Source organism: Gymnogyps californianus, chromosome 26 (genome assembly GCF_018139145.2).
Source record: "Gymnogyps californianus isolate 813 chromosome 26, ASM1813914v2, whole genome shotgun sequence".
Lineage (NCBI taxonomy): Eukaryota > Metazoa > Chordata > Aves > Accipitriformes > Cathartidae > Gymnogyps > Gymnogyps californianus.
Window position 1 is genome coordinate 2,550,436 of NC_059496.1, and position 27,585 is coordinate 2,578,020.

General features: G+C 53.5%; 1 protein-coding gene, 1 non-coding gene and 1 pseudogene across 2 annotated transcripts; 1 reads left to right on the top strand and 2 right to left on the bottom strand.

Moving 5' to 3' along the window:
* Positions 1-40: 40 nt before the first annotated feature.
* LOC127026020 (ribosomal protein S6 kinase alpha-3-like) lies at positions 41-1,826 on the bottom strand. Its single transcript, XM_050911138.1, is given in 3 exon segments — positions 41-672; positions 675-792; positions 794-1,826. Coding segments are annotated over 3 exon segments (1,710 nt in total). The 5' UTR covers positions 1,787-1,826; the 3' UTR covers positions 41-73.
* Positions 1,827-18,337: 16,511 nt separating this feature from the next.
* On the bottom strand, positions 18,338-19,381 carry LOC127026046 (olfactory receptor 14A16-like; annotated as a pseudogene).
* Positions 19,382-26,665: 7,284 nt separating this feature from the next.
* TRNAF-GAA (transfer RNA phenylalanine (anticodon GAA)) lies at positions 26,666-26,738 on the top strand. The gene has a single exon. It is a non-coding gene; the product is annotated as a tRNA-Phe (tRNA).
* The last annotated feature ends 847 nt before the right edge of the window (positions 26,739-27,585 follow it).

The window sequence follows — 27,585 nt, forward strand, 5'->3', positions numbered from 1 at the left end:
CTAAGCGCTTAACATAAACTGTCCATCTCTACCTGTAACAAAGAATATTTTAGGGGATTAAAAAACCCATTCCTTATGAAAAATAATGCTCTGAGCAAGAGGAGAATGGCCGACTGGCTCCCAAAACTGGTGACTGATTACGAGTCAAAGCAGAGTAAGCTGCTGCTCTTGCACCCTTCACTACATGGGGAGCATCCTGCCTGTTTAGCTGGTATTGAGGCAACTGGTCACAGTGAACTATCCAGGGGTGACTGAGGACTTGGGCTGCAGTCAGTCTTTGATGTGGGTTAACATGAAGCATTTTTGAAAGAAGGTCCTTAGCTGTATCTGAAACGGTATTCCAATAACCACCGCTGAGAGACAACTTCCCGCTACCTATTCGGGCCAAAATCTCCTCTGGGGTATCATCAGGACCCGTTACAAAAGGAGGGTAGCCAGCAAGCATGGTATAAAGTAGAACACCAAGGCTCCATATGTCCCATGCAGCATCGTAACCTTGCCTCTGTAAAACCTCTGGTGCAGCAAAACTTGCTGTGTAACATGGACTCCTCAGAAGACCATTTTCTACTCGTAGTTGTTTTGCAAGGCCAAATTCACAAAGTCGAATGGATTCTGGATTACCAGATTCATCAACATAAAGAATATTGCTAGGCTTCAGCTCTCCATGAACAACCCTTGCGCATGGAGGTACTCAACCGTTCTTGTTATTGTGAACAGAACGGCACTAGCTTCTCGTTCCGAGAAAAAAATTTGTCTATGAATTTTATCCAGCAGTTGCCCTCCTTTTCGTAAGTTCTGTTACTATGTATGCGTATTTTCCATCATCATGCACATCTTTTAGGGTAATAATATTTGGATGGTGGCCATAGCGCAGTAGGATTTCAATCTCCTTTCTTGGATCTCTTCTACTCTTGTCTATAATCTTTACAGCATATTCCATGTTTAAAGCTTTATGAATACATCTCTTATAGACAGAGTAAGACCCAACTCTGATATCTTCCTTCACTTCGTATCTATCAGTAAACTGAATGCTGTTCCTGTGCAACTGCTGGACAACGGAATGCACTCCAACTGTCTGCACTGCCTGGCTTTCGTCATTTGATGCAATAGCTACAGAACTAAATCCCCGAACAAGTTGATGCGCATTAGCACTAGGTGGGAGACCAGGCAAATCTTCTGGAGTTTTTGCTGTAAACTCAGGGTCAAAATAAAACGTATCTTCAGGTCTGCCAGTTGCAGGTTTAAAAGGGGGATCAACTTCTCTCCTGTACAATCTATTCCAATCTATTTTGGAAAAGAATGCATGCCTCTTAATTTCTTCAACTCCATCTAGGCCTGCTCCTAATCTGTTTGCTGGGTTTCTTTTGAAGAGCATTCGCAGAAGACTCTCTGCTTCCGGGCTCAAGAACTGGGGCATTCCAAGTTTGGCCTCGAGAATCAGTGTCATGGTTTCTTTTCTGTCTTTGCCTTGGAAAGGCAGAGTACCAGTGAGCATTTCAAACATTACAACACCAAAAGACCACCAGTCTGCGCTCCGTGTAAGGCCTCCGCTCTTAATGACTTCTGGCGCCATATATTCCACTGTTGCACAGAAAGAGAAGGCTTTTTTTTCACGATCAATTGACACCTCACTTAAGCCAAAATCTGCTAATTTGATATGTCCTTCCTCATCAAGAAGGATGTTTTCTGGTTTTAGGTCCCGGTATATTATTCCACCACTATGTACATGGTCTAAAGCAAGTGCTAATTCTGCCAGGTAAAATTTAACATCGTCTTCTGTGAACATCACCCTACGTTCTCCACATGCTCCAATTGCCTCTATTAAATTTCTTAGGGCTGTTTGGCAATGGGCTCTGTCTCCGGCCATATTATAGTTCCCGTTCGGATTTAGTGTCGGCCACGGATTTCTCCCTCCTCCCACCTGTCGTGCTAATTCCGCATCCTTAGTTAATACCTTCTCTCTTTCATCTGGGCAGAATGATTCTCGGAATAAGATTTGGGTGTCCCCCGGTTAGGATTGTGTCCCGTGCAGAGATTTGACAATAACTGTGCCCGTGTTTCTGCATCCTCCCTTAATCTTGGCATTGTACAGCCCCATAAGGCTAAATCATTTGGGTTCCACGATGGATTAGTATAAACCGTCGATGTGGGGCATGCATAGTCACCCCCTGGCCGTAAAGCGGCCAGATTAGTCAAAACATTTGAAACCATGGGGCAAAGTCCCACCCTTGCTACAGGAAGGTCTGGGGGGAGGTCGGTACAGGGACTGTAAGGTGGGGCAGGAGTCGGGGAGGGCCTTGTCTGGTCGTCGTTCGGGGCTGTAGCCTTACCTACGGCCAAAGTTACCTTACAGGTTAGTTTTTCCCTCAGCCCCTTTTGCCTCCCTGGATGTTGTCTCTCCCGCACCCATTCATCCCACACATACCAATAATCCATGTGTCCCGGGAACCGGTACTGAAGTTGGTCTCGCACAAAGGTCAGTCGATGTTGGTCAAAACTCCCTTGTGGTGGCCACTGATCTTCAATATCTCCATGGCGGGTGATGAATGGCCACCATTGTTGACATAGAACTACTGCGTCCTCCTTCAGTAGTGAATTTGCACCACAGATTTTTTCCCAGTTTTGTAATATCTCTGCTAAGGGCGTCTCCCTCTCTACTCCAGTTACGTTACTCATGATTTAATCCGGGTGGGACTCAACCCCCCCCTTTAAAATCTCTCAAAAACTCTCTAATCTGGGCAGGACTCGAACCCCCCTTTTAATCAGACGTCTTCTGTTGATCAGACTGCGTACAAACTCGTGTGCGATTTATGCTGATCAGGCTACGCACCTCGGGCGGGACTTGAACCCCCCCGAATTCTGTCCTTTTCCCTATATTGAATTTAGATTTAAGGGATTTAACACTCACCACTCGAGCAATTCGGTGCGTCCCGTGTCCAAAATCCTCGGGTGAACTCACCCTGTGCTGCCAGTCAGAGGTTTGGATCCAAGAGGTTCCGAGAGTGACCTAGGGTCCCATCTGGGGTGCCAAACTGTTAAGGGGGAAGCCGCTGCCCGAGCATTCACACACCAATCAAGGAGTCGCACACACACCACCCGAGACTTTAACTGCTAGGACCGGCGTCCCTTCGCAGCGGGCGACTCCAGTGAGCCGACGGGTGCCCCTTTCGACTCCTCACATACACACACACTCACCCTCGGGCGCTTCTTCTTCCCTCAGGCTCCAGCCAAGGTTCCCCAAAGCAGACTCTCTAATCAAGGCCTTCAAAATAAAAGCCTAATTTACTCTATCTATGGTGCCCAAATTCAGACAGCTCAAGCTGGCTGTCTCTGGAGAGGGAACCTGAACACCACAATCCCTGGGCAATTATGCCCTTACAATCTAAATTCCCACCCCTCACACCATAGTCTGGCCCAATGGTAAGATCGAGTCTGGGGTCATCTTCTCTCTCATTGGGTGCTTTTTCTCGTCTCTCGGCTGGTTCTTCCTGCTGTGTTTTAGGCTACTTGTTACTATGTCTCCTTTTCCTGGGGCAAACTGGCTCTGGGGCTTTCCAAATCTTCTTACTCCTGCCATCAGATTATAGGTGAACGTTAAGCAACAGCATTAAGCAAGTTATGAGTCCTGCTTTATCATGAAGGACTACTTTTAAGCAGCTAAACAAAGTCCTTAAAGCCCTACAAAACATATTAACAGCCTCTCTAATTTCTATACGTTCCTGTGCTATTACAGCCTAACAGCCTTATGCCATTATTGCCACATGCTGTTTAGGTCTCGTTCGGGTGTGGTCTGCATGGTCCCGTAGCTCTGCTTTGCCACCTTCCACAACACTCGATCACTGATTGCTGATAGAAATGGGAAGCTCTGGCAAGACTGAGAGAATGAGGGGAGCGTTCTGTTGCTAAGCAAGCCCCGAGCCTCAGCGCTGGTGGGGCTGTGAAAGGGCTGCCAAGGGAAGGTGAGGGCCAGCAAGAGTTTTCAGTCCTGGCACCTTCCCTGTGGGAGCACGGCAGGAGCCCCACAAGGAACCGCACAAAGCTGGCAGGGAATGGCACGGGGCCGTGGCTGGAGCAGAGACTGTGCCTTCCACTTTACCTGAGAACAACATGGCCACTAGGAAGCGAGTGCTGGAAACTACAGCTCCCAGCATGCCCTGGGAACCAACATGGCCACCCATCAGCCTCGTACCCCAGGACTACAGCCCCTGGCATGCCACTGGGCGCTCCTTCCTCCTGTCTGACCCTGCGGGGACACCGTCCCCCCGGCTGGACCCCACTCCTCCACAGGCCCCATGGCCGCCTCCCGGGGCAGCCCCAGTCCCAGTCCCAGAGCCTTGGTGGAGCAGGGAGGAGGAGGAGGAGAGAGGGACAGAGGGGCAGAGAGGGGTGGGGTGGGGCGGAGGAGTGGCAGGAGAGGGATGGGAGCAGGAGAGAGGGACGGCGGAAGAAAGCAGGAGCTGGTCAGGGAGTGGAGAAAGGAAACCCCTGGTGAGGAGCGGGCCCAGGGCCAGGGAGAAGGGGATGGAGGGGAAGGGGCAGGGGGCAGCCAGGAACATGGTGATGAGCAGCAGGACAGAGGGACAGAGAGGGCAGAGGAGGGCAGGAGGAAGGACAGACAGAGGGAGCGACACAGGCAGGGTGAGGGAGTGGGGCACAGGGACAGCTAGATGGAAAAGGCAGCAGGAGAGCGGAGTGGCAGAGAAATGGGAGAGGGAGCAGGACAGAGGCACAGAGGGGAAAAGGCTGAGAGAGAGAAAGGGAGAGGCAGGGGACAGAGCGCAGGACAGAGAGCAAGAGAAGGGTGGGAAACAATCCGGAGGCTGAGAAACACAGAGAAGGATGCGGGTCAGGAGAGGGAGGCAGCGAAGGACAGAACAGCGATGGCCTCCAGGCTGGAGCCGGAGGAAGAGTGAAAAGGGCCGGGGAGCAGGCGAGAGGCCCAGAGAGAAAGAGAGAAGGCCAGCCAGCCGACGGGTGTCCCTGTCACACAGCTGATTTGGGGGTGGCAGGTCTCTTGTGCAGCTCTTTGGGAGTGGGGGAAAGAAAAGCAAATTGCTCCTTTTCGATCTTTGTCCCCAGGGAGAGCCAGTGGAGACATGCTGTGCACTGGAGAGCATCCTGCAGGGAGGTGACAGATGTTTGCGGAGCGCTGCTTAAGCTGAGACCCACCTGACAGCAAAGGCACGCGCTGGCCACAGAGCATCCCAGGTGAGCTGATTGTCTTGGAGGCCAGCAAAGCAGCCTTCCTCTGCCCCTGGTTTTTGGTGAGAGATGGAGCAGCGCAGAGCTGCTTCTCAGGCATCCAGGCCTGACGAGAGTTTCCCTGTGCCCCCAGGAGAGATCCTGCTCCCAGGAAGCACCTCCCCATCAAGCAAAGGCCATATCCAGCCACCTGGCTCTGGGCATGGCTGCCCCAAGGGGTGTCTCAGGGAGGACGGGCTGATGTGCTTGGTGGCTCTGACACAGAAATGATGAGCTGAAGCCCCGTGGTGATGGCGGGCCAGTTGAAAGTCTCCAAGTGCCCCAGCCTTTCTCCCCGGGAGTGTTTAAGGCAGGCACTTTTTCCGGGGGTGACAGGTGATGTGAAGAGGGATGCTGTCCCATTCCCATTTCAAAGTTGTGACTTCTGAGAGGCGGGGCCACCTGAAGGCCCAGCCGGAGATCTCCAGGGAGTTTGGGTTCATTTTTTGGATATCTTCGGGCTACAGTGTGCTAGGGTTCTGGGATGCTAGGGTGACAGTGTGCAAGGGTTACAGAGTGGTAGGGTTCTGGGATGCCAGAGTTTAAGTGAGTCAGGATTAAAGCGTGCTATTATTCTGGAGAGGATCTGAGTTTGTTGGGCCTGGGTTCCTGGGGTTATGTTATTTTTGGCTTCTCTTGTGTTCTGGGTGGATTGCTTTTTTGGAGAGTCCTTTTTTAGCTTGTTTGGCTGTTTAGGGTTTGGATAGGGGCCTTTGATTTGTGTATGTTGTGGCTTCGGGTTGGCTTTTTTTTACAGTTCTGGTGGTTTATGTTGTGTTTTCTGTCTTGTAACTACCATTTGTGGTCTGGTGTGTGTGACCAGCTTGGCCAGTGTCACTTCTGCTGTGGTCCAACTCATTTCCAGTAAGTCGGTAGGTGGGTGGGTGGGTGGGCAGGTAGGGAGGTAGGTAGGTCTGGAGGACTTGCGGTCCATAGCGGATGACTGCTGGAGGAGTAATGGGCACTTCTGGGGTGTGGGAGGACTTCTGGCCCATAGGTAATGACTGTCGGAGGAGTAAGTGTGCTTCGTAATTTGTGTGGACTCCAAATTCACGGTCATTTGTCCTGCTTTGAAGAAGAGCCGTGGGAAGACACCAGCCACCTGGAAGGACAAGGGTTTCCCCGAGGGTACGTGGCTTTTTGGTTTTTGCTTTTGAGTAAGCAGCCTGCAAGGAGGCTGCTATCGTTAAGTTTAATGATGTTTTGTAAAGTCGTGGACTGAGTATCACGTGACTTGAAACATCGCTGAAAACATGGTGCAGGGTTGTCTGCGTGTTCTGGGTGCTTTGGTTTTGAACATCTGCTCGTGGGGGTAACTTCATACTGTCCTTAGCTCCTATCTCAAGGCACGACATGTGCTTAAGGCAAGGTTCATCATCCACGATAGTGGACGTGAAGCCGTATTTCAAACAGACTTCCTGATCATTTTTAATTTTTTCGGGCCAGGCTCTTCTCAGATCTGATTCATTCATGCTTGGTTTTGCATCTTCATGTGGTTGGCAAAGAGCTCGTAGGAGGAGCAGGAGAAGGGTCAGCGCTGCCGTTTCCACGTCGGTCACTTGTGCTGGCGTTATCAAGGTTATCTTCGATGTGCCGTTTCTTTGCAGGAATCTCTTTTTAAGCCACTTGTCCATTTTGTGAGGGGTAGTGGACTCCCAAAGGGAGACCCTTTGTTCCTCATTAGTGCCTCGGGGGTTTCCCTGCCGTTTTTGTTTGCTTGCTTGCTTTTTCTTTGCTGTGCTGAATTTAAAGAACTTCTTTTAGCTCTTTGGGTTTCTGTCCTTAAAGGAAGCGTCTAGGATTTCTACCCAGGAGTGAACTGTCCAGAAAGGAGTGTCCTGGTACACTGCTGTCAGCCTTCAGTCTAGTGAAATGGTGTCATGGCGTATGTTGAAGAGTCATGTAACTCAAATGCATTTGAAATATACAGGCTTTGCCCTTGCTCCAATCATGACTGATTGCTGATAGAAATGGGAAGCAGGTCCATGCCCTGTAGCTCCCCAGGCCTCTTCTCAGGCATTTGCCAACGTGTTTTGTCCTGCTGTGGAGGGAGCTGAAGGCCTGGGCAGCAGCCCCAGACTCCACCAGGGTAGATCCCCCAAGAGTTTGGTGCATGTTGGAGGCAGGTCCATGCCCGGTAGCTCTCTGGAACTCCTCCCAGGAATATCCAGGAGTCTTTTGGTTTCCTTTGGAGATGAGCGACTTCCCAGGTAGCAGCCCCAGAATCTTCTAAGGTAGCTACGCAAAGAGCATTGTGTATGTTGGGGGCAGGTGCATTCCTGTTTTTGCGTCAGGACTTTTCCCAGACATCTGCCAGAGTGTTTTGAGTTTCCTGACAGGCAGCTAAAGCCCCAGGTAGCAGCATCACAATTTTCCTCTTCCGTTAGCTGAAGAGTTTTCTTTGTGTTGGAGGCAGGTCTATGCCCGGTAGCTCCTCAGGACTCCTCCGAGGAACGTCCAGAGTGTTTTGGCCTCCCCTGGAGACAGCTGAATTGCGCAGGTAGCCATCCCAGACTTTTGCAAGGTAGCTACGCAAGGTGTTTTGTGTGTGTTGGAGTCAGGTCCGTGCCCTGTATCTGTCTGGGACTCCTCCAAGGCATCTGCGGGAGCATTTGGGCTTTCTCTGGAGACAGGTGAATTCTAAAGTAGCAGCTGCAGACTCTTCCAAGGTAGCTAGTCGAGGAGTTTTGTCCATGTTGTAGGCAAGTCCATTCGTGTTAGCTCTCCAGGAATTTTCCCATTCATCTCCAGAAGTGTGTTGGTATTGTGAGGTGCTTGTGTTGTCCTATTTCCCTGCAGATGTGATAGGGAAGAAGGAGGAACCTGGCTTGTGCAGGTGCTTGTGAGGTCCTAGGTGCGTGAGTGATAGGGCAGGAGCTGGCCCCGAGCTTGAGCAGCTGCTTTTGATGTCCCATGATGCCAAGTAGATGCTAGTTTAGAAGCAGGCCCCTGCCCTGTGCAGCTGCTTACGTTTTCAGTGAGTAGTTGATAGGGCAACTGGGTTGTGCAGGTGCTTGTGGTGTCACAGGTGGTTGAGTAGGTGTTAGGGCAGGAGCAGGCCCCTGGTTTGAGCTGCAGCATATGTTGTCAGTGGTGGAGCAGGAGGTGATAGGGCAGGAGTGCGCAGGTGGCTTGTGCAGGTGCTTGTGAGGTCAGTGTTGGCTGTGTAGCAGTTAGGGCAGGAAGCTGGAGGTGGCTTGTGGAGGTGTTTGTGATGTCCCTGGTGGGTGAGTAGGTGATAGGGCAGGAGCAGGGCCCTGGCTTGTGCAGGTGCCTGCGACGTCAGTGCTGAGTGCTGAGGTGGTTGGGCAGAAGCAGGCCGCAGGCTTGCAAAGGTGGTTTTGAGGTGAGTGTTTTGTGAGGATGTGAGTGGGACTGAAAGGAGAGGTGGCTTGTGGAGGTGCTTGTGTTGTGGTATTTCCGTGGAGATGTGCTAGGGCAGGAGGAGGCCCGTGGCTTGTGCGGGTGCTTGTGAGGTCGCAGGTGCGTGAGGAGGTGTGAGGCCAGGGGCCAGCCCCAGGCTTTTGCAGGTTCTTGTGAGGTCGTAGGTGCATGAGTAAGTGCTAGGGCAGGAGGTGGCTTGGGCTGAAGGAGGTGCTTGTGATGTCCCATGCTGGCAAGGAGATGGTAGTTTAGGAGCAGGCCCCTGCCCTGTGCAGTTGCTTGTGTTGTCATTGGTGGCAGAGTAGTTGCTAGGGCAAGAGGTTGCAGGTGGGTTGTGCAGGTGCTTGTGATGGGAGAGGTGGTTGCATAGGTGTTAGGGCAGGAACATGCAGGTGGGTTGTGCAGGTGGTTGTGCTGTGACATGTGCCTGAGGAGGTGCAAGGGTAGGGGTAGGCCTGTGTTTTGTGCAGGTGCTTGTGATGTCGTAGGTGTTGTGTTGGGTTTGTGTGGCAGGGGTTTGTGTAGAGGGGTGGGGCTCGAGGGGTGGGTCCTGTGAGAAGCTGCTAGAAGCTTTCGCGGCTGCAGTTCGGAGCCGCCTGTGTGCAAGGGGGAGGCAATCAGCACCGGTGGTAGGTGTTCTGGGATAGCATATTTCAGAAGGGGAGAGTGTGGTGGAAAAAGAAGGAAGGGGAGGTGCAGCGATGAGAGGAGTGGGATGTGCGAGAAAGAAGCTGCGGAGCCTGAGGTGAGTGAAGAAGGAGAGGAGGAGGTGCGGGGGAGCAGAGATTGCCCTGCAGGCCGTGGTGAGAGGGCAGGCTGTGTCCCTGCAGGCCATGGAGGTTAATGGTGGATGAGAGATTCCCCTGCAGGCCGTGGAGGACGCGAGGGTGGAGCCGGTGTGTGGGCCCGAAGGCGGCCGTGAGTGCGTGGGCAAGGGCACGCTGGAGCAGGTGGTGGAGGCCTGCAGGGAGTGCGTGGCAAGGAGTGGTGTTGGAGAAGGTGGTGGAGGGCTGATCCCCGTGAGAGGGATCCCATGGTGGAGCAGCGGAAGAGTGTGAGGAGCCCTCCCCCTGAGGAGAAAGGAGCGTGAGAGCCAATGTGGGATGAAGTGCCTGCAAGCTCCATTCGCCGTTGCCCTGGGCCGCTGTGGGGAGGAGGTGGAGGTATGGTGAGCAAAGGTGAGGGCGGGAAGAAGGGAGGGGTGGGGGGACGGTGTGTTTTTAAGATTTGGTTCTCTTTCTCCTTCTGCTAGTGTGATTTGCTTGGTAGGAAATGAAATGGATGTCTTTTTTCCGCAAGTGGAGTGTGTTTTGCCTGTGAGCATAATTGTTGAGTGATCCGTCCGTGTCCTTGTGTGGACTCGCGAGCCTTTGGTTGTATTTTGTCATCCGCATGCCGCCGGAGGGGAGGAGTGAGCAAGGAGCTGCATGGTGCTTTGTTGGTGGCTGGGCTAAAGCACGCCGGTGCTGTTAGTGGGGGATAGGGTGGAAGGAGGCAGTTGGCTTCTTGCTGTGCTTGCGAGGTGAGATGGGCCTGAGTAGGTGGTAGGGCTGGAGCAGGAAGCTTTGATGTGCAGGTGCTTTGGGTGTCGCAAGTGGTTGGGTAGTTGCTGTGTCAGGAGCAAGGTGGTGGCTTCTGGAGGTAGGTGCGATGTCAGAGGTGGCTGAGGAGGTGCTAAGGCAGTGGCAGGCCCCGGCTTGTCGAGGTCCTTGTGATGTGCGTGGTGCCTAAGTAGGTGAATGGGAAGGACTGAAGAGGTGGCTTTTAGAGGTGCTTGTGATGTGAATGCTTGCTGGGTAGCTGTTAGGGCAGGAGGGTGCAGGTGGGTTGTGCAGCTTGTTGTGACATCCTAGGTGGGTGAGCAGGTGCTAGGGCAGAAGCAGGCAGGTGGCTGGTCGAGGTGGTTGTGCTGTGAGTGCTGGCTAAGTAGGTGAATGGGCAGGACTGGAGAGGTGGCCAGTGCAGGTGCTGGGGACGCCCCTGGTGGCTGTGCAGCTGTTAGGGCAGGAGCATGCAGGTGGGTTGTGCAGGTTGTTGTGATGTCCTAGGTGGGTGAGTAGGTGCTAAGGCAGGAGCAGGCCTTGGCTTGTGCAGCTGGTAGTGATGTGGTGTTGGCAAGTCATTGCTAGGGCAGGAGGCAGTCCCTGGTTTGTGCAGCGGCATATGTTGTCAGTGGTGGAGCAGGAGGTGATAGGGCAGGAGTGCGTAGGTGGCTTGTGCAGGTGCTTGTGAGGTCAGTGTTGGCTGTGTAGCAGTTAGGGCAGGAAGCTGGAGGTGGCTTGTGGAGGTGTTTGTGATGTCCCTGGTGGGTGAGTAGGTGATAGGGCAGGAGCAGGGCCTGTCTTGTGCAGGTGCCTGCGATGTCAGTGCTGAGTGCTGAGGTGGTTGGGCAGAAGCAGGCCGCAGGCTTGCAAAGGTGGTTTTGAGGTGAGTGTTTTGTGAGGATGTGAGTGGGACTGAAAGGAGAGGTGGCTTGTGGAGGTGCTTGTGTTGTGGTATTTCCGTGGAGATGTGCTAGGGCAGGAGGAGGCCCGTGGCTTGTGCAGGTGCTTGTGTGGTCATAGGTGGATGAGTAAGTGATAGTGTAGAAGGAAGCACTTGGATTGTTCATGTGCTTGTGATGGAAGTGATGGCTGATGGCTCGCTCACTCCCCCATGATGGGATGGGGGAGAGAATCGGAAGGGTAGAAGTGAGAAAACTCATGGGTTGAGATAAAGACAGTTTAATAGGTAAAGCAAAAGCCATGCACCCAAGTAAAGAAAAATAAGGGATTCATTCACTAGTTCCTCTTTTTCCTCTCCCAACTTCTTGTGCACCCCCAGCCTACTCACTGATGGGGCGGTGTGAGAAGCAGAAGAGGTCTTGACTCTGTGTAAGCACTGCTCAGCAGTAACTAAAACATCCCTGTGTTATCAACACTGTTCCCAGCACAAATCCAAACCATAGCCCTGTACTAGCTACTATGAAGAAAACGAACTCTATCCCAGCCAAAAGCAGCACAGCACCCACACGTGGGTGTGTCCCAGTGTGCGGCTCCCCATTTGGGAGGAGTGGGGGAGAACTGGACAGTGTCCAGGGGAAGCCTGCCAAGGTGGGAGTTGGAGCCTCAAGCACATGACCTGTGTAGAGGGACTGAGGGACCTGGGCTTCTTTGGCCCGGTGGCATGGAGGCAGTATAGGAGTAGTCTGAGAGTGATTGAAGGATGGCTTAAGAGGTGATGGAGCTTTTCCTCGTAGTGGAAAAGAGCATGAGAAAGAAAGAATGCCACTAAGTGCAGCTTGGGAGGTTGAGACTGGATATGAGGAGAACGAAATGTCACTCCAAGGGCAGTGCTGTGGTCTAATCGGCCACCCTGAGGAAATCTGGAATAGTCCATGGCTTTGTGTTTGAAGGAACGTCCAGGGAGGACGGAGAGATGTCAGTAAGGGTAGTGAGATGCTCAGATGAGAGCAAGGTGGAGGAAGCAAGGTGGATGTCTACAGCCTGCAGGGAAAGAGGCCCAGGTGTGGGACACCATAGGACAGCCAGTGGTTATGCTGATCGAGGGCTCAGGCAAGGCTAAAAGCCGCCAAGAGAGCCGAGGTCTTTCTCCCCTTGGCTGTGGCTGTTATCTCAACCACCAAGGCCTACGAGGAGACGCTTTAACCTTATGACACCAGGACCTCATTCCCACGCGCCCCACCCAGGAGAGACCCATAAGCATTGTACCTGTCCTGGTTTTGGCTCGGATAGAGTTAATTTTCTTCCTAGTAGCTGGTATAGTGCAGTGTTTTGGATTTAGTAGGAAAATAATGTTGACAACACACTGCTGTTTTTAGTTGTTGCTAAGTAGTGTTTATCCTAAGCCAAGGATTTTTCAGCTTCTCATGCCCAGCCAGCAAGAAGGCTGGAGGGGCACAAGGAGTTGGGAGGGGACAAAGCCAGGGCAGCTGACCCAAACTGTCCAAAGGGCTATTCCATACCATATGACATCATGCCCAGTATATAAAGTGGGGGAGTTGGCTGGGAGGGGCAGATCGCGACTCAGGAACTAACTGGGCATCGGTCGGTGAGTGCTCAGCAATTGCATTGTGCCTCACTTGTTTTGTATAGTCTAATCCTATTATTATTATTATTATTATTATTATCATTATTTTTCATTCCTTTCTCTCCTATTAAACTGTCTTTATATTAACCCATGAGGGTTTTTTTTTTTCCTATTCTCTCCCCCATCCCACTGGGTGCGGGGGAGTGAGCGAGCGGCTGCGTAGTGCTTAGTTGCTGGCTGGTGTTAAACCACAACAGTACCATAGTCCTGCAATTGGCATTGCGCATCCCTGCATTGCAGTGCCCCAGGAAGAGCCCTGAGCAACATGTGAGGGACAGGATCTCCGTTCCCAGGGGCTGGGGGTCAGGGCTTGGCCCTTTGCCTTCAAGGAACACGTGAAAGTTTACTCAGAATCTGTTCCTTTACATCGCCTTTGTCTACTTGTCATCACTTTCTCCTGTTTTCTGCTCTAAGCAGCCCCTGGGGAGGCTTTGTCAGTAAAGTCCCTCAGCGGGACCCATTAAGGCTCCAGGAAACTTCGGAGCTGGCATCTGACTTAGACATCTTGAGAGGTTTCTTCAACTTCCTCTCAGTGTCTGAGGTTCATGGACTCAGCACCAAATACACCATGGGGCTCGTTAAAACACAAGAAGCCATGTCTCTTCCCATGGTTTTCTGCAAGTGTTCAAGACCTGGGCAGCTAAGTGGAGAGGTTTCAGGAGTGCGGTTAAGAGATATAATCGTATGAACAGCTAGTAAAAAAAGAACTTCTCCTTTGAAGTCTTTCTTTTTTTACTTTTTTCCACTCACAGCAAAAGTGTTCACAACATTTTCCAATTGATATTGATGCAGAAGATTTCCTAATGAAATAGGAAAAGCAGGCTCCTTGAGGTCAGGCACTGCATGGACAACATTCCTCCTCACCTCCCCAGCCCCACCCTTTCTCTCATGGGCCGCCTGGGACTCGCATCACTTCTCCTGACATCAGACTTCTCCACCCAAGTCTGCAGCTGGAGGTTACAGCCTCTTTTGCACCAACTCCCACCTGCTTTCCTTAGAGACCTGGCTGCACACAGGCACAGCAGGCTTTCTCTTCATTGCCACCAAACAGAAGGAAAGCATGGTAAAATTTAACAACCAACCAACCACACTCCTCAACTCTGTGCTCCATTCAAGCTGCCTCCAGTGAGGTTCACCACCCACACGGGGTAACCTCACTGGAAATGTTTTAGACAGAGTGATAGGAGAGGATAGGTATAAACAGAATGTAGGAGTTGGCTGAAGAGTCAATTAGACTGCTGAGAGACAAGGGCAGGCTTGTAACTCCCTGAAGCTCAAAGCAGCACCTGGGTGGTTGAGAGGGATCTGGCTGAGCAAGGAGTAAGGGGAGGGTGGAACAGGAGAGCAATGGATAGGGCACAGGTCCAGATAGTCTGCTGAGAAGATGCCTGTAGAGTGGTCGTTTCATCAGGACAAGTGGAAAGATTTGGGAGATTAAATACAGAGTATAATGGCCAGAGTCTCAGCAATGCAAGTACAAGGGAAGGTGCATATTTCTTCTCCTGCGATTAATATACTTCCTGGAAATTCCCATTTTGGCACGGTAGGAAAACATTGTCATTGGAGTAAAAGTATTCAGTTATCTCAGCTGGTGAAAAGGTGCTCCTGTGCTTTTTACAAGTTGCAAGCAGTTCTTCCTCTTTCCAGGCAGAGCTCAGCTGTCTGACCATGGACACGAAGTGCCACTTGCAGAGGCCCCAGTGTAGGCGAGGTGTTTGCCTGGGACTGGCCGCTGTCAGACAGGGCAGGAGGTCTCCTGCAGAAGACCAGAGCCCCTCAGAGGCTGCTGATAGAGGCCGGGCAGAGGGTCCCAGGGCACCTGAACTGGCACCAGGTGCCGGTGTCCCTGTGACGGGAGGCATCTGTGTCCCTGTAGCTGCATCCCAGATCCGTTTGGGAAATGGCTTTTCCTTCTAAAAAAAGAAAAGGTCACAAAATCCCCCCAAAGACTGGTATATTAAATCAGAATGAACCAAAACAAGGAGGACAAGAACACAAAGAATTTCAAAAGATGAAAATTATACTAAACTATTTCTGCCCTTTAGATCTTTTTCTTTACTTCTTCATTGTTTTGTTTTTTATGTCAAAATTGTCTGACCATTTCTATCATAATCAGGCCTGCAGCGTTAAAAGAGAGAGGTCTGTAGTCCAACCGTCTGTTCAAAGCAGGGTCAGGTATACATTCAGACCTGGTTGTTCAGGGCTTAATCAAGTTGGGTCTTGAAAACCTGCAAGGACGGAGGACTGTACCTTCTCCCAGGGTGACCAGTGCTTGTTCCAATGCATGGCTGGCCTTCTGGTGAAAAAGGTGAGGGCTCCCTTGCTGTGAGGTGCCCCTCAGCCATGCCTTCTCCAGGCTGAACAAGGCCAGGTTCATCAGCCTTTCCTCACAGGGAAAGTGATCCAGCTCCCTGAGCATCTTCAGGGCCCTTCACTAAACCCGTTCCAGCTTGCCAACACCTTTCCAGCACTGGGGTTGCGGAAAGTGGACCCAGTGTTCTGGATGTGGTCTAACAAGTTCCAGGTAGAGGGGGAGAGTCCCTTCCCTCCATCTCCTGGCCGTGCTCCTGGTCATAGAGCCCAGGGCCCTGCTGGCCTCCCTTGCTGCCAGGGCACGCGGCGGCCTCCTGTCCAGCTCCCTGCCCACCAAGACCTTTCCCACAGAGCTGCTCCCCAGCCAGGCAGCCCCCAGCCTGTGCCATTGCCAGGGGGAGTCCCCTGCAGGGGCAGACACTGGCACTTGTCCTTGTGGGACTTCCTGAGGTTCCTGTCAATGCGTGCTCTCCTCCTCCTTGAGCCCTTTCACTGAGCAGAGGCCTGGGAGACCTTTTTAGCAAAGACTAAGGCAAAGGCGGCATTGAGTGCCTCAGCCCCGTCTGTGTCTGCTGTTATGAACCCCTTCTCATCATTCAGCAGCCTGTGCCTTGTCCAGCCTTTTACTGCAAACACAGTGGCTGAAGCTCTTCATTTGGCTCTTGATGTCGCCTGCAGCCCCCATCAGCTCCAGGTGAGCTTTGCCTTTCCGAAACACAGACCTGCACGCTCAGGTCATCTTTCTAAATTCCTCCTTCATAGCCTGTCCTTGCTTCCACCTCCTGATCGTTGTGTTAGGGCTCCAACCTGTGACCCGTTCCTGCGCCAGCACAGCCCCACTGCCCAACACATGCTCCCACGGCCCCCCTCATCAGATGCTGCACAGGACAGGGTGTGTTTGGGGTGGAGAAACGTCCCCCACCAGAGTCCCCATAGCAGACCTCAGTGTCCATCCCCACCAGCCCTCCTTCTTTTGCAGCCCCCCAGTGCCTGGCCCCAGCCAAGCCCCAACCGTGTCCCACAGAAGGGTTCACAGACAGCCCTGCTCTGGGGTCTGCCAAGGTCTGGGTAAGAAGAGAGGCTGGGCAGGGCTGGCTCTTCCCCCGACACAGGCACCGAGACCAGCAGGAGGAAGGAGATGGCCCCAGAGCAAAACCACCCATAAACTGGGATGAGGGGCCAGTGCTGGAAATATGCGATGGGAGAGGCTGGGGGGGTGAGGAATGCCCTGGGGCACCTTGTCGGTGTGTCCATGCCACCAAGGGCACAGACCGGCCTCCTCTCTCCTGCAGCTGCATGTCTCGGCTCCCTTCCAGGAGTCTGGGCTCTGCACTACACACCCACTGGAGCGTGTCCTCACCCTGCATGGGCAAACATCAAAGCTAACATTGGTGTTGTCCTCTCCTGGGTGCTTTCCAGCCCCACCTAGCCTCTCCCCAGCTCTTCCCACCTCCCCTGCCTGCTCCCCAGCCCAGCCCCGCAGAGCAGCCCAGTGTGGGCTGGCCCCATGGCAGTGCCCGCTGCATGGTGCTGCAGAGCTCTGGGCATTAACCCCCCAGCCCCAGCCCCTCTGAAGGGCACAGCAGCTGCTGGGGGGCAGAGAGGGGTGTCAGCCTCCCCATCAGCCCCAGGGATGGAGGTTCACCATGGCATGAGGAAATGGAGGTCAGTGAAACTGGAGGACTCCTGGTCTCGGGTCCAGGAGATGCCCACCACACACTGACTGTGCCCCCTCAGTGTCAGCCCCTCTCCCCAGGCCAGCACAGGAGTCCTGGGCAGGTGACAGAGCAGCCGGCCCTGAGCTGGGGCCTGCAGAAAGAGGTTTCTCTTTTTCATTCATTCCTCCCTGCAGGCACACAAATGCTCCCTTGCTCTTCTCCAGGGTCCTCCCTGCTCCCCAGAGAGCCTTTCCCAGGTGAGCGTGTCCGTGCTGGCCTGGCCGGCCGTTCCTGGCTCCTTCCCCATGCTCCCTGCAGGGCCCCAAGCTTGCGGTGCTGCTCTGCAGAGCAAGGGGACTATGGTGCCCTGAGGTCACGGGGTGACCCTCCACTGGCTGTGCTGCTGGGGGAGGGAAGCAGACCCAGGCAGACAGGGTTCACTGCTGCTGAGGCCCTTTCCATCTTCCCTTGATGGCTCCAGGGCCAAGGAAGGGGCTAGGCAGAACCATGGGGTGTCTCCACTGGCACAAAAGGCAAGGGAGGTCTGCACTAGATCCAGCCCGTGGGATTTCCAAGAGGATGTCCTGACCCACTCTCCAGTCTTGTGTCCCTTTGCCTTCTGGCTCCTCACAGCCTCTCCTGGCATTGCAGGGCCCTCATTAGCCCATGGTGTCCTCAGGTTCACCTTTTCCTCCAGAAGACTCCACCTTGGACGGTCACTCCTTTTATGAGGTGCCACTCACTAACCACCCACACTCACATACTGTCCCTGGAGATCCCCCTGAGCAACCCTGGCAGCTCCCAATTCCTCTCCAGGACGGCATCTGTCATCAGCCCCACTGCAGGTGGGACAGTGCCCGGCAGATAAATCAAAGAGCAGTTGCTGTCTGCATGGACATGTGCAACCAAGAAGGGAGGTCTTTGTCCAGCCCTTGGTCCCTAACAGATCCCCCTGGGACTCGGAGCTTGTCCCCCTGAATCCATGGAGATCTCTAGAAGAGCAAAAGTCCTTTTGAGGGAGCAGCTCCTTGGGTGTATTCCTGACACCAGCTTTGGAAGAGGCCTCCAGCCTTCTGGCCCTGCCCTGAAGAGCCCCTTTGGTTATGGGGTGCTTGCACGGAGGCCAGCTCTGACACAGTGGTTCCCATTGCCCGCTCCTGCCTGCAGCCACAGGGATGCCACTGTGGACACAACGGGACTGTCAGGAGTTACACAAGAGCCTAGGGGTAACACAAATGCAAGGGTACGGCGGGAGAGTGTGGAAGTGAGGCGAGAGCAGCACTGAAAAGGCCACGTCCTGCTGCTGTCCTTGGCCATGGCTCCAGGGAAGCTGCTGCCCCAACTCACAGGCAGCAGAGAGGCAGTGCCCGCCGAGGCGGAGAGGGGCAGCCCCAAGGGCCACTGGGGCTGCTCGTCCATGGGGCAGCTGGGCCCTTGGCTCCTGAATCCCTTCTGCCTGCTGGGGCTGGGCCCCAAGCTCCAGAGGAGATCAAAGAGATGAGAGGAGAGGCAAATGATTACATTCTGGCTTCTTTCTCTACGCAAAGAGCCTGGTTCCTGATGTACATTAGGTTTACCAGACAGAAAAAAAAGGTTCTAAGCTTAAGAAGAAGTTGTATGAACAATATATAATGACAACGAATATTCTCACAGGTTTAACAAACAAATACAAAAGAAAGAGAAGAACAAAAGATAGGCTGGGATTTTCCTGAATTGCTGGGAGTTAGAGGAGGATGGTGGGCACCTTATTAAAGCTGGAATAATGTGTATTCCTGTACTTTCCTCAGGGCATCCTTGATCTCCTTGTTCCTCATGCTGTAGATGAGGGGGTTCACTGCTGGAGGCACCACCGAGTACAGAAATGACACCACCAGGTCCAGGGATGGGGAGGAGATGGAAAGTGCCTTCAGGTAGGCGAACATTACAGTGCTGAGGAACAGGGAGACCCCGGCCAGGTGAGGGAGGCACGTGGAAAAGGCTTTGTGCTGTCCCTGCTCCGAGGGGATCCTCAGCACAGCCCTGAAGATCTGCACAGAGGACAGCACAATGAAAACAAAACATGCCAAAGAAAAACAGACACTAACCACGAGAAGTCCAACTTCCCTGAGGTAGGATTGTGAGCAGGAGAGCCTGAGGATCTGGGGGATTTCACAGAAGAACTGGTTAAGGGCATTGCCTTGGCAGAGTGGTAGTGAAAATGTATTGGCAGTGTGCAGCAGAGCATGGAGAAACCCACTGCCCCAGGCAGCTGCTGCCATGTGGACACAAGCTCTGCTGCCCAGGAGGGTCCCGTAGTGCAGGGGTTTGCAGATGGCAACGTAGCGGTCATAGGCCATGATGGTGAGAAGATAAAACTCTGCTGACATCAAAAAGACAAAGAGAAAGACCTGTGCAGCACATCCCAAGTAGGAGATGGCCCTGGTGTCCCAGAGGAAATTGGCCATGGCTTTGGGGACAGTGGTGGAGATGGAGCCCAGGTCAAGGAGGGAGAGGTTGAGGAGGAAGAAGTACATGGGGGTGTGGAGGCGATGGTCGCAGGCTATGGCAGTGATGATGAGGCCGTTTCCCAGGAAGGCAGCCAGGTAGATGCCCAGGAAGAGCCAGAAGTGCAAGAGCTGCAGCTCCCGTGCGTCTGCAAACGCCAGGAGGAGGAATTCGGTTGTGGAGCTGCCGTTGGACATTTGCTTCCTCTGGGCATGGGGACCTGTCCAAGGAGGAAAAGGCAGTGAAGGGTTAGGACTGACTTCTCTGAGCAAAACTTACTCCATTTCTCACAGAACCACCCCCACCCCCCCAGCCTCTGTCCTTCCAGAGAGACCTTCCTGCAGCTCCCTGGCTGGAGCTCTGCTTTTTGGTGGCTGAGGGTGCAATGGGGAGCAAGGGATCCTGCCGTGGGCTCTGGAGGAGTCAGTCCTGCTGTGCACCAACAGGCGGAGAGGAACCTGGAGCGATCGCTGTTTAAATCCCCTCATGAAATCAAAGAGATTTCAGCATTGCCCCTCCCAATTCACCCGCCTGCAGAGCAGAGCTGTGGGGGTTTGGTTGTCTGGCTTTTGCTCCTGTTGCCCTGTCCTACCGGAGGAGTGCTTTTTGAAGGCAGACAGCCTTGGCATTTCTGCTACGCTACAAGTGCTACACTGAGAGTCCTGGGATGCAAACGGGCAGACCCTTAGTGCAGAGAGAGGACAGCCAGCCTGTCCATCAGACTTTTTGTCAGCTGCCCTGGGCTTGCACCTCTTCCATCTGGAGGAGGATCACACCCAGCTGTTCCCTTGAAAGGAAACTGGATACTGCTGAGAGCAGAGGAATCCAGTTTAAACCTGCCCTCCCCAGGAAAGATCTAGGAGCTTTTTGATTCCTTGAAGCTGGGGTGTCTGGCAAAAAGAGTCAGCTTTATCCCCACCCCATGGACAGACAGCATTGCCCAGAGAGCCACAGGCTAGAAGGGGGCTTGGGCATCCTGCTCCCATGGAGACATCTTCATGGCAGGAGCTGCAGGGCCAGTTGCTGAGCTGCAGCTGAGACCCCCATCCCCAGAGAGCCTGAAAACAAGAGCAGCAGCAGCGGGGGCAGGTGGAGAAAGAAGGAGAAATGCCCCAATGCTTCTGCCAAGGGAGGCAAGGCGAGGGAGGGAGAGATGGGCGCTCAGGAGAGTCTCCTCTGCTGGAGCTCGGGGCTGCAGAGGAGGCAGCTCCTGCCCTGGATCCCAGGGCCTTGAGGGCAGAGGCTCTGCTGGGTGGAAGAGGAGACCAGGGGGGCTTGGTAGGTAAAACACATGTTCACTGAAGGGCTAATAGGGCAGTGCCCAAATACCCGCCCCACCAGTCGTTGCTGTCAGCCCGTTTCCCTCCCTGCCAAGGCCTCTGGTGCCTGGAGCTGTCCCTGCCGGGAGCCCTTTCTCTTTCCCCTTATCTCCTCCCTGTCAGTGCTCACAGAGCCCATCCCACCCGCTGTGTGCTCAGCTCTGCCCTGAAGACCCCTCCTGGCAGCAGGACGCTGCCCAGGGGCATCTCTGCATTGGCAAGTCAGGTCAGAGAAACACTGAAGAGAGGAGGGAGCTTTCTGTTGGCCAATGAATGGGTGAAGGAACTTGATCCAGTTCCTCAAAGACCTACTGATCTGTCAGTGTCATGCCGTAGGAGTCTCCTTCTCTTGCCCAAACCTGACAGCCGCATTGCTGTTCCCCCCCAGCCACAGCAGGAAACCGAAAGCACAGACCCTGGAAAGCACCTTTCCTTCCAGGTAGCCCCTGCCTTGATGTGCTTCTTGAAAAGCTGCCTCTGCCAGTGTCGTGGGGGTGATGTGCAGCTGTGAGCAGCCCTGAGCCAGGCAGCACCCTCCTGACAGCAGAAGGACCCTGCCCTGATGGGGGTCTCTCCTTCCACCCACAGCTTCTCCCCACAGCGCCATGGGGAGCTCCCCGGGCAGGCTGAGCGCTGACCCTGGCAGGCAGCAGAGTCCCTGCCCCAGCACACAGCCCCCTGGGGTGCAGGGACCCTGCTGTGAAGGACAGCCCTGGGCACCCCTGGCTGCACACCCAGCTTCATAGACCTGCAGCCGTCCCTGGGAGAAGGCAGCGGTCATGCCCTGTCCTCTGATGGTGCAGCAGGGATCCCTGCTCTGGAGCAGGTCCTCCTCCTCTATACAGGAATGAGATTCCTGTGGGCCATGCCAGCTTTACGAGATCCCTCCACAAACTGCAGCTGCATTGCCCTGCACCCAGAGACTTACTGTGTCAAGGGCCCCGAAGATTTCTCCTCCTTTGAGCCCTCAGCACCCTCCCCCTCCTGACTGCCTTTAAACCTTTCTCTGCCTCACTCCTCTCCCCTCAGTGCCTGCAGGCAGTGCCCTCAGCCCTGCTGCGCTTTGCAGAGGAGCTGCTCCTGGGCAGAGCTGTCTCTCTGCAGTGCTGCCCACTTGCCATGAGCTCCCTCCCTCCCAGGAGTCCGGCACAGCCTGGCAGCAGAGGAGCAGCCCAAGGCATTTTAATGACCCCTCCGGTGGGTTTGGTGCCGAGTCCATGAACCTCAGACACTGAGAGGAAGTTGAAGAAACTTCTCAAGAAGTCAAAGTCAGATGCCAACTCCAAAGTTTCTTGGAGCCTTAATGGGTCCCGCTGAGGGACACTACGGACAAAGCCTCCCCAGGGGCTGCTTAGAGCAGAAAACAGGAGAAAGTGATGACAAGTAGAGAAAGGCAATGTAAAGGAACAGATTCTGAGTAAACTTTCACGTGTTCCATGAAGGCAAAGGGCTAAGCCCTGACCCCCAGCCCCTGGGAAGGGAGATCCTTGTCCCTCACATGTTGCGCAGGGCTCTTCCTGGGGCAGTGTGGCGTGGGGATGTGCAATGCCAAGAGCAGGACTACGGTACAATCCCTCCCAGGCTCCCAGGTGGGGAAGGGGAGGCAATGAGACCCTAGCGCTGTAAGGAGAAGGTGCTTGATCATAGGCATCAGTGGCAGAGACAACAGCCAGAGCCAAGGGAAGAAAGAGCTGATCTGTGTTGGGGGCTTCTCAGACTTTTTTCATCCCTCTAGCATCTCCACCACAGGCTATCCGACGGTGTCCCACACCTGCACCTCTTTCTCTATAGGCTGTAGACATAGAATCATCGACTCATAGAATCATTTAGGTTGGAAAAGACCCTTAAGATCGTTGAGTCCAACCATAAACCTAACACTACCAAGTCCACCACTAAACCAGGTCCCTAAATGCCACGTCTACATGTCTTTTAAATACCTCCAGGGATGGTGACTCAACCACTTCCCTGGGCAGCCTGTTCCAATGCTTAATAACCCTTTCGGTGAAGAAATTTTTCCTAATATCCAATCTAAAGCTCCCCTGGTGCACCTTGAGGCCATTTCCTCTTGTCCTATCGCTTGCTGCTTGGGAGAAGAGACTGACCCCCACCTCACTACAACCTCCTTTCAGGTAGTTGTAGAGAGCAATAAGGTCTCCCCTCAGCCTCCTTTTCTCCAGGCTAGACAACCCCAGCTCCCTCAGCCGTTCCTCACAGGACTTGTTCTCTAGACCCTTCGCCATCTTCTTTGACCTTCTTTGGACACAGTCCAGCACCTCAATGTCTTTCTTGTAGTGAGTGACCCAAAAATGAACACAGTATTTGAGGTGCGGCCTCACCAGTGCCGAGTACAGGGGGACAGTCACTTCCCTAGTCCTGCTGGCCACACTATTTCTGATACAAGCCAGGATGCTATTAGCCTTCTTGGCCACCTGGGCACACTGCTGGCTCATCTTCAGCTGGCTGTCAACCAACAGCCCCAGGTCCTTTTCTGCCGGGCAGCTTTCCATCCACTCTTCCCCAAGCCTGTAGCGTTGCATGGGGTTGTTGTGACCCAAGTGCAGGACCTGGTACTTAGCCTGGCGGAACCTCATACAATTGGCCTCGGCCCCTCGATCCAGCCTGCCCAGATCCCTCTGTAGAGCCTTTCTAGCCTCAAGCAGATCAACACTCCCGCCCAGCTTGCTGTCATCTGCAAACTTACTGAGAGTGCCCTCCATCCCATTGTCCAGATCATTGATAAAGATATTAAACAGAACTGGCCCCAATACTGAGCCCTGGGGAACACCTCTTGTGACCGGCCGCCAACACTGGATTGAACTCCGTTCACCACAACTCTTTGGCCCGGCCAGCCAGCCAATTTTTTACCCAGTGAAGAGTATACCCTTCCAAGCCATGAGCAGCCAGTTTCTCCAGGAGAATGCTGTGGGAAACAATGTCAAAGGCTTTACTAAAGTCTAGGTAGACAACATCCACAGCCTTTCCCTCTGCCACTAAGCAGGTTACCTTATCATAGAAGGAGATCAGGTTAGTCAAGCAGGACCTGCCTTTCATAAAGCCATGCTGACTGGGCCTGATTGCCTCGTTGTCCTGTACATGTCGTGTGATGGCACTCAAGGTGATCTGCTCCATAACCTTCCCTGGCACCGAGATCAGACTGAGAGGCCTGTAGTTCCCCATATCCTCCTTCCAGTCCTTCTTGTTGATGGGTATTACATTTGCTAACCTCCAGTCAACTGGGACCTCACCACTTAGCCAGGACTGCTGCTAAATGATGGAAAGTGGCTTGGTGAGCACTTTTACCAGCTCCCTCAGTACGCTTGTGTGGATCCTGTCCAGCCCCATAGACTTGTGTGTGTCTAGGTGGTTTAGCGGGTTGCTAACCATTTCCCTTGGATTACGGGGGCTTCATTCTGCTCCCTGTCTTGCAGCTCAGGGGCCTGGGTACCCAGAGAACAACTGGTCTTACTATTAAAGACTGAAGCAAAGAAGGTTTGAAGGACCTCAAGCTTTTCCTCATGCTTTGTCACTCTGTTTCCCCCTGCATCCAATAAAGGATGGAGATTCTCCTTAGCCCTCCTTTTGTTGCTAATGTATTTATAGAAACATTTTTTCATGTCTTTTATGGCAGTAGCCAGATTAAGTTCTAGTTGGGCTTTGGCCCTTCTAATTTTCTCCCTGCATAACCTCAGGACATCCTTGTAGTCCTCCTGAGTGGCCTGCCCCTCTTCCAGAGGTCATAAGCTCTCTTTTTTCCCGGAGTTCCAGCCAAAGCTCTCTGTTGAGCCAGGCCAGTCTTCTTCCCCGCTGGCTCGTCTTTCGGCACATGGGGATGGCCTGCTCCTGCGCCTTTAAGATTTCCTTCTTGAAGAATGTCCAGCCTTCCTGGACTCCTTTGCCCTTCAGGACTGCCTCCCAAGGGACTCTGTCAACCAGTCTCCTAAACAGGCCAAAGTCTGCCCTCCGGAAGTCCAAGGTAGCAGTTCTGCTGACCCCCCTCCTTACTTCTCCTTGAATCAAAAACTCTATCATTTTGTGATCGCTATGCCCAAGACAGCCTCCAACCATCACATCACCCACAAGGCCTTCTCTGTTCACAAACAACAGGTCCAGTGGGGCGCCTTCCGTAGTTGGCTCCCTCACCAGCTGTGTCAGGAAGTTCTCTTCCACACACTGCAGGAACCTCCGAGACTGTTTCCTCTCTGCTGCATTCCAGCAGACATCTGGTAAGTTGAACTCCCCCACAAGAACAAGGGCTAGCGCTTGTGAGACCTCTCCCAGCTGCTTGGAGAATATTTCGTCTGCCTCTTCATCGTGGCTGGGTGGTCTACAACAGACTCCCACCATGATATCTGCCTTGTTGGCCTTCCCCCTGATTCTTACCCAGAAACACTCAACCCTGTCATTACCATCATCAAGCTCTAGACAGTCAAAACACTCCCTAACATACAGGGCTACCCCACCGCCTCTCCTTCCTTGCCTATCCCTTCTGAAGAGTTCATAGCCATCCATTGCGGCACTCCAGTTGTGCAAGTCATCCCACCATGGCATTTCTGTGATGGCACCTAGATCATAGTTCTCCTGCTGCACAATGGCTTCCAGCTCCTCCTGTTTGTTGCCCATGCTGCTTGCATTGATGTAGATGCACTTCAGTTGGGCTATCAATCCCGCCCCCTTTTTGGGGGGAGAAGCCATCATTCCTACGTGACCATTCTCAGGCGCTTCCATGGTTTCTAACACATCCATAACCCTTCCATCTTTACTGCCGCATGGATCTCCATCCCCTACCTCCACTGAGATGGCAGACCAAAGGACCTCGCTAGCCCATTGTTCCATCAAACACTGGCATGCTGCCCCCAGGCTTATCTCTAGGGAGCCTGCTTTTATCCCTTTCCCCCTTCAACTCTAGTTTAAAGCTGTTCCAATGAGCCCTGCTACCTCCGTCTTTTTTTCTTTATGGAAGCAGTTTTGACGCAGGGTGTAGGCCGACTTAACCTCAGCGACACCTCCAAGCTAGATGAACCATCGTCCTTGTTATTGTTCAGATGCCACTTGCAGAGCCTCGTACCTATTGTGCAAGGGCATCTGGGAGGGTGGGGTCTCGTCAGAGAGGAGACGCGCCTGCTGTACTGGGCAGGAACTTGTCGCCGTTGCCCCCTATCCCTTAAGTCCCTGTGTTCAGTCAGGCGGAGAGAGTATAGGGAATCCTCCATCTCATGCGTCCTGTCTGCCTGTTGGGCCTGTCCCAGGGAAGGTAGGGTGCGATTCCAGTAGTCTCTCTCTCTCTCGCACTCCCTGATACTCCGCAACCTACTCACCTCCTCCCGGAGCTCTGTCACTAAGCGGAGTAGTTCCTCTAGCTGGGCGCACCTCCTGCCCCCAGTACAGGAAAGACATTGATCAGCTGGAGCAAGTTCAGTGTAGGGGCACCAATACAGGGGGCTGGAGAACTTTCCACCTGAGGAAAGGCTGAGGGAACACTGTTCAGTATGGAGATGAGAAGGCTTTGGGAAACCTCATGGGAGCATTCCAGTACCTATGAGGCAATTCAGAAAATAGAGCCAGGCTCTTCATCATGGCGCATGGTGGGAAGATGAGAGGCAAGGGACAAAAGTTGAAAGAATGTTCAGGCAGGAGATGAAGACCATGAGGTCTATGAGGTCATAACCATGAGGTCACTTACGCACTGGAAGAGGTTGCCCTGAGAAGTTGTGCAGTCCCAATCCTTGGAGGTTTTCAAGCCTTCTTTCCCCCTAAATATCATCTCCAAACATTGAACAAAAGACTCTTGCTCATGCAAGAATGAAGGAAAAGCCTAAGGCACCAGCAAAAGCTCTGCCTCCCCTGGGCCCTCTCTTCCCTACGAGAGAGGTCTTCCACCAACCCCACACTTCTTCCACCCTCAGCCTTTGCAGCTGCATGTGCCTGGCCTGCCCACTTGCCTTCACCACCATCACCTTTGTAATTGAGGCCTGATGCATATATTGGCACTCCTGCTGGAAGCTGGCACCCACCCCACACCTGGAGTCCACCTGGCCATGGAGGCAGGCAGAGGCCAGGTCCAACTGTGCCCGGTGCTGGGCACAGCTTTTTCCTGGAATGTCCCCAAGGAGCTCTCCTCGTGTGTGCCAGCCTGTGGCCTGGCAGGGGTGGAATTGGGACAAGGGCTGCTGGGGCAGGGCTGAAGTAGCTCAGCTGGGAGAGCGTTAGACTGAAGATCTAAAGGTCCCTGGTTCAACCCCGGGCTTCAGCAATGATTTTCTCCCTTTGATGTTTGCAGAACCTATCTGCCTTCTTCCATCCTGCCCCAGCAGGATGCTCTCCCAGAGCAGAGCGTACTGCCCATGGGGGAGGCCACCATCCCCCAAGTCCCAGGGAGAGGCACTCCCTGGTGCTGAGGCCTGAATGGCAGCATCCTCCCTCCAGAGGTCTGTCAGGCGAGACCTCTGATGTGCCAGGGACAGCTGACAAAGCCATGCTGAGGATGGTCCCTTGTGGTGCACTGGCTCCTGAGTTGTCCAGTCACAAGCTGTCCTGAGCAGAGTTTCTTGGCCTCCTTTGCCCCCCTGCTGCAATGTTTGATGAAACACAGATGTGCTCCTCTCTGGGCATCAGCAGGGAGACACGCAGCACAGGGGGACCCCTTGGGGCCCCACATGAACATCCCTCTGCATTGGCTCCTCGCTGCTGCAGGGGCACAGGACGGGACAGAAATGCCAGCCGTGGCTCCCCTGGGGTCTAGCATGGAAGGTCACCAACTCTCACACGGTGACTTCCAAACAGCCCCAGTTCAACCACTGGATGTCATTTTTACTCTCCAAATTTACCTCCCTCTGCATTTCCTGAGCATCACACATGCTTCTGTGTTCTCCATCTTCTCAGCACCAAACCCAGGGCTCACAGCACAAGTGTCTCAGCTGTCCCCAGTTTCCATACCCAAATCTGCTCACCCACCAGACTGGAGTGTCCAGCTCAGCTGCAGCCCTTCACAGCCATCAGTCCCTGCCCAGAGGAAGAAAGACCTGCTCATGAGCTCCAACAAGCTGCTGGGCTCCCCTCTTGCAACCTCTTGCTGCTACAGAACCCTTCTCGCCCATCAG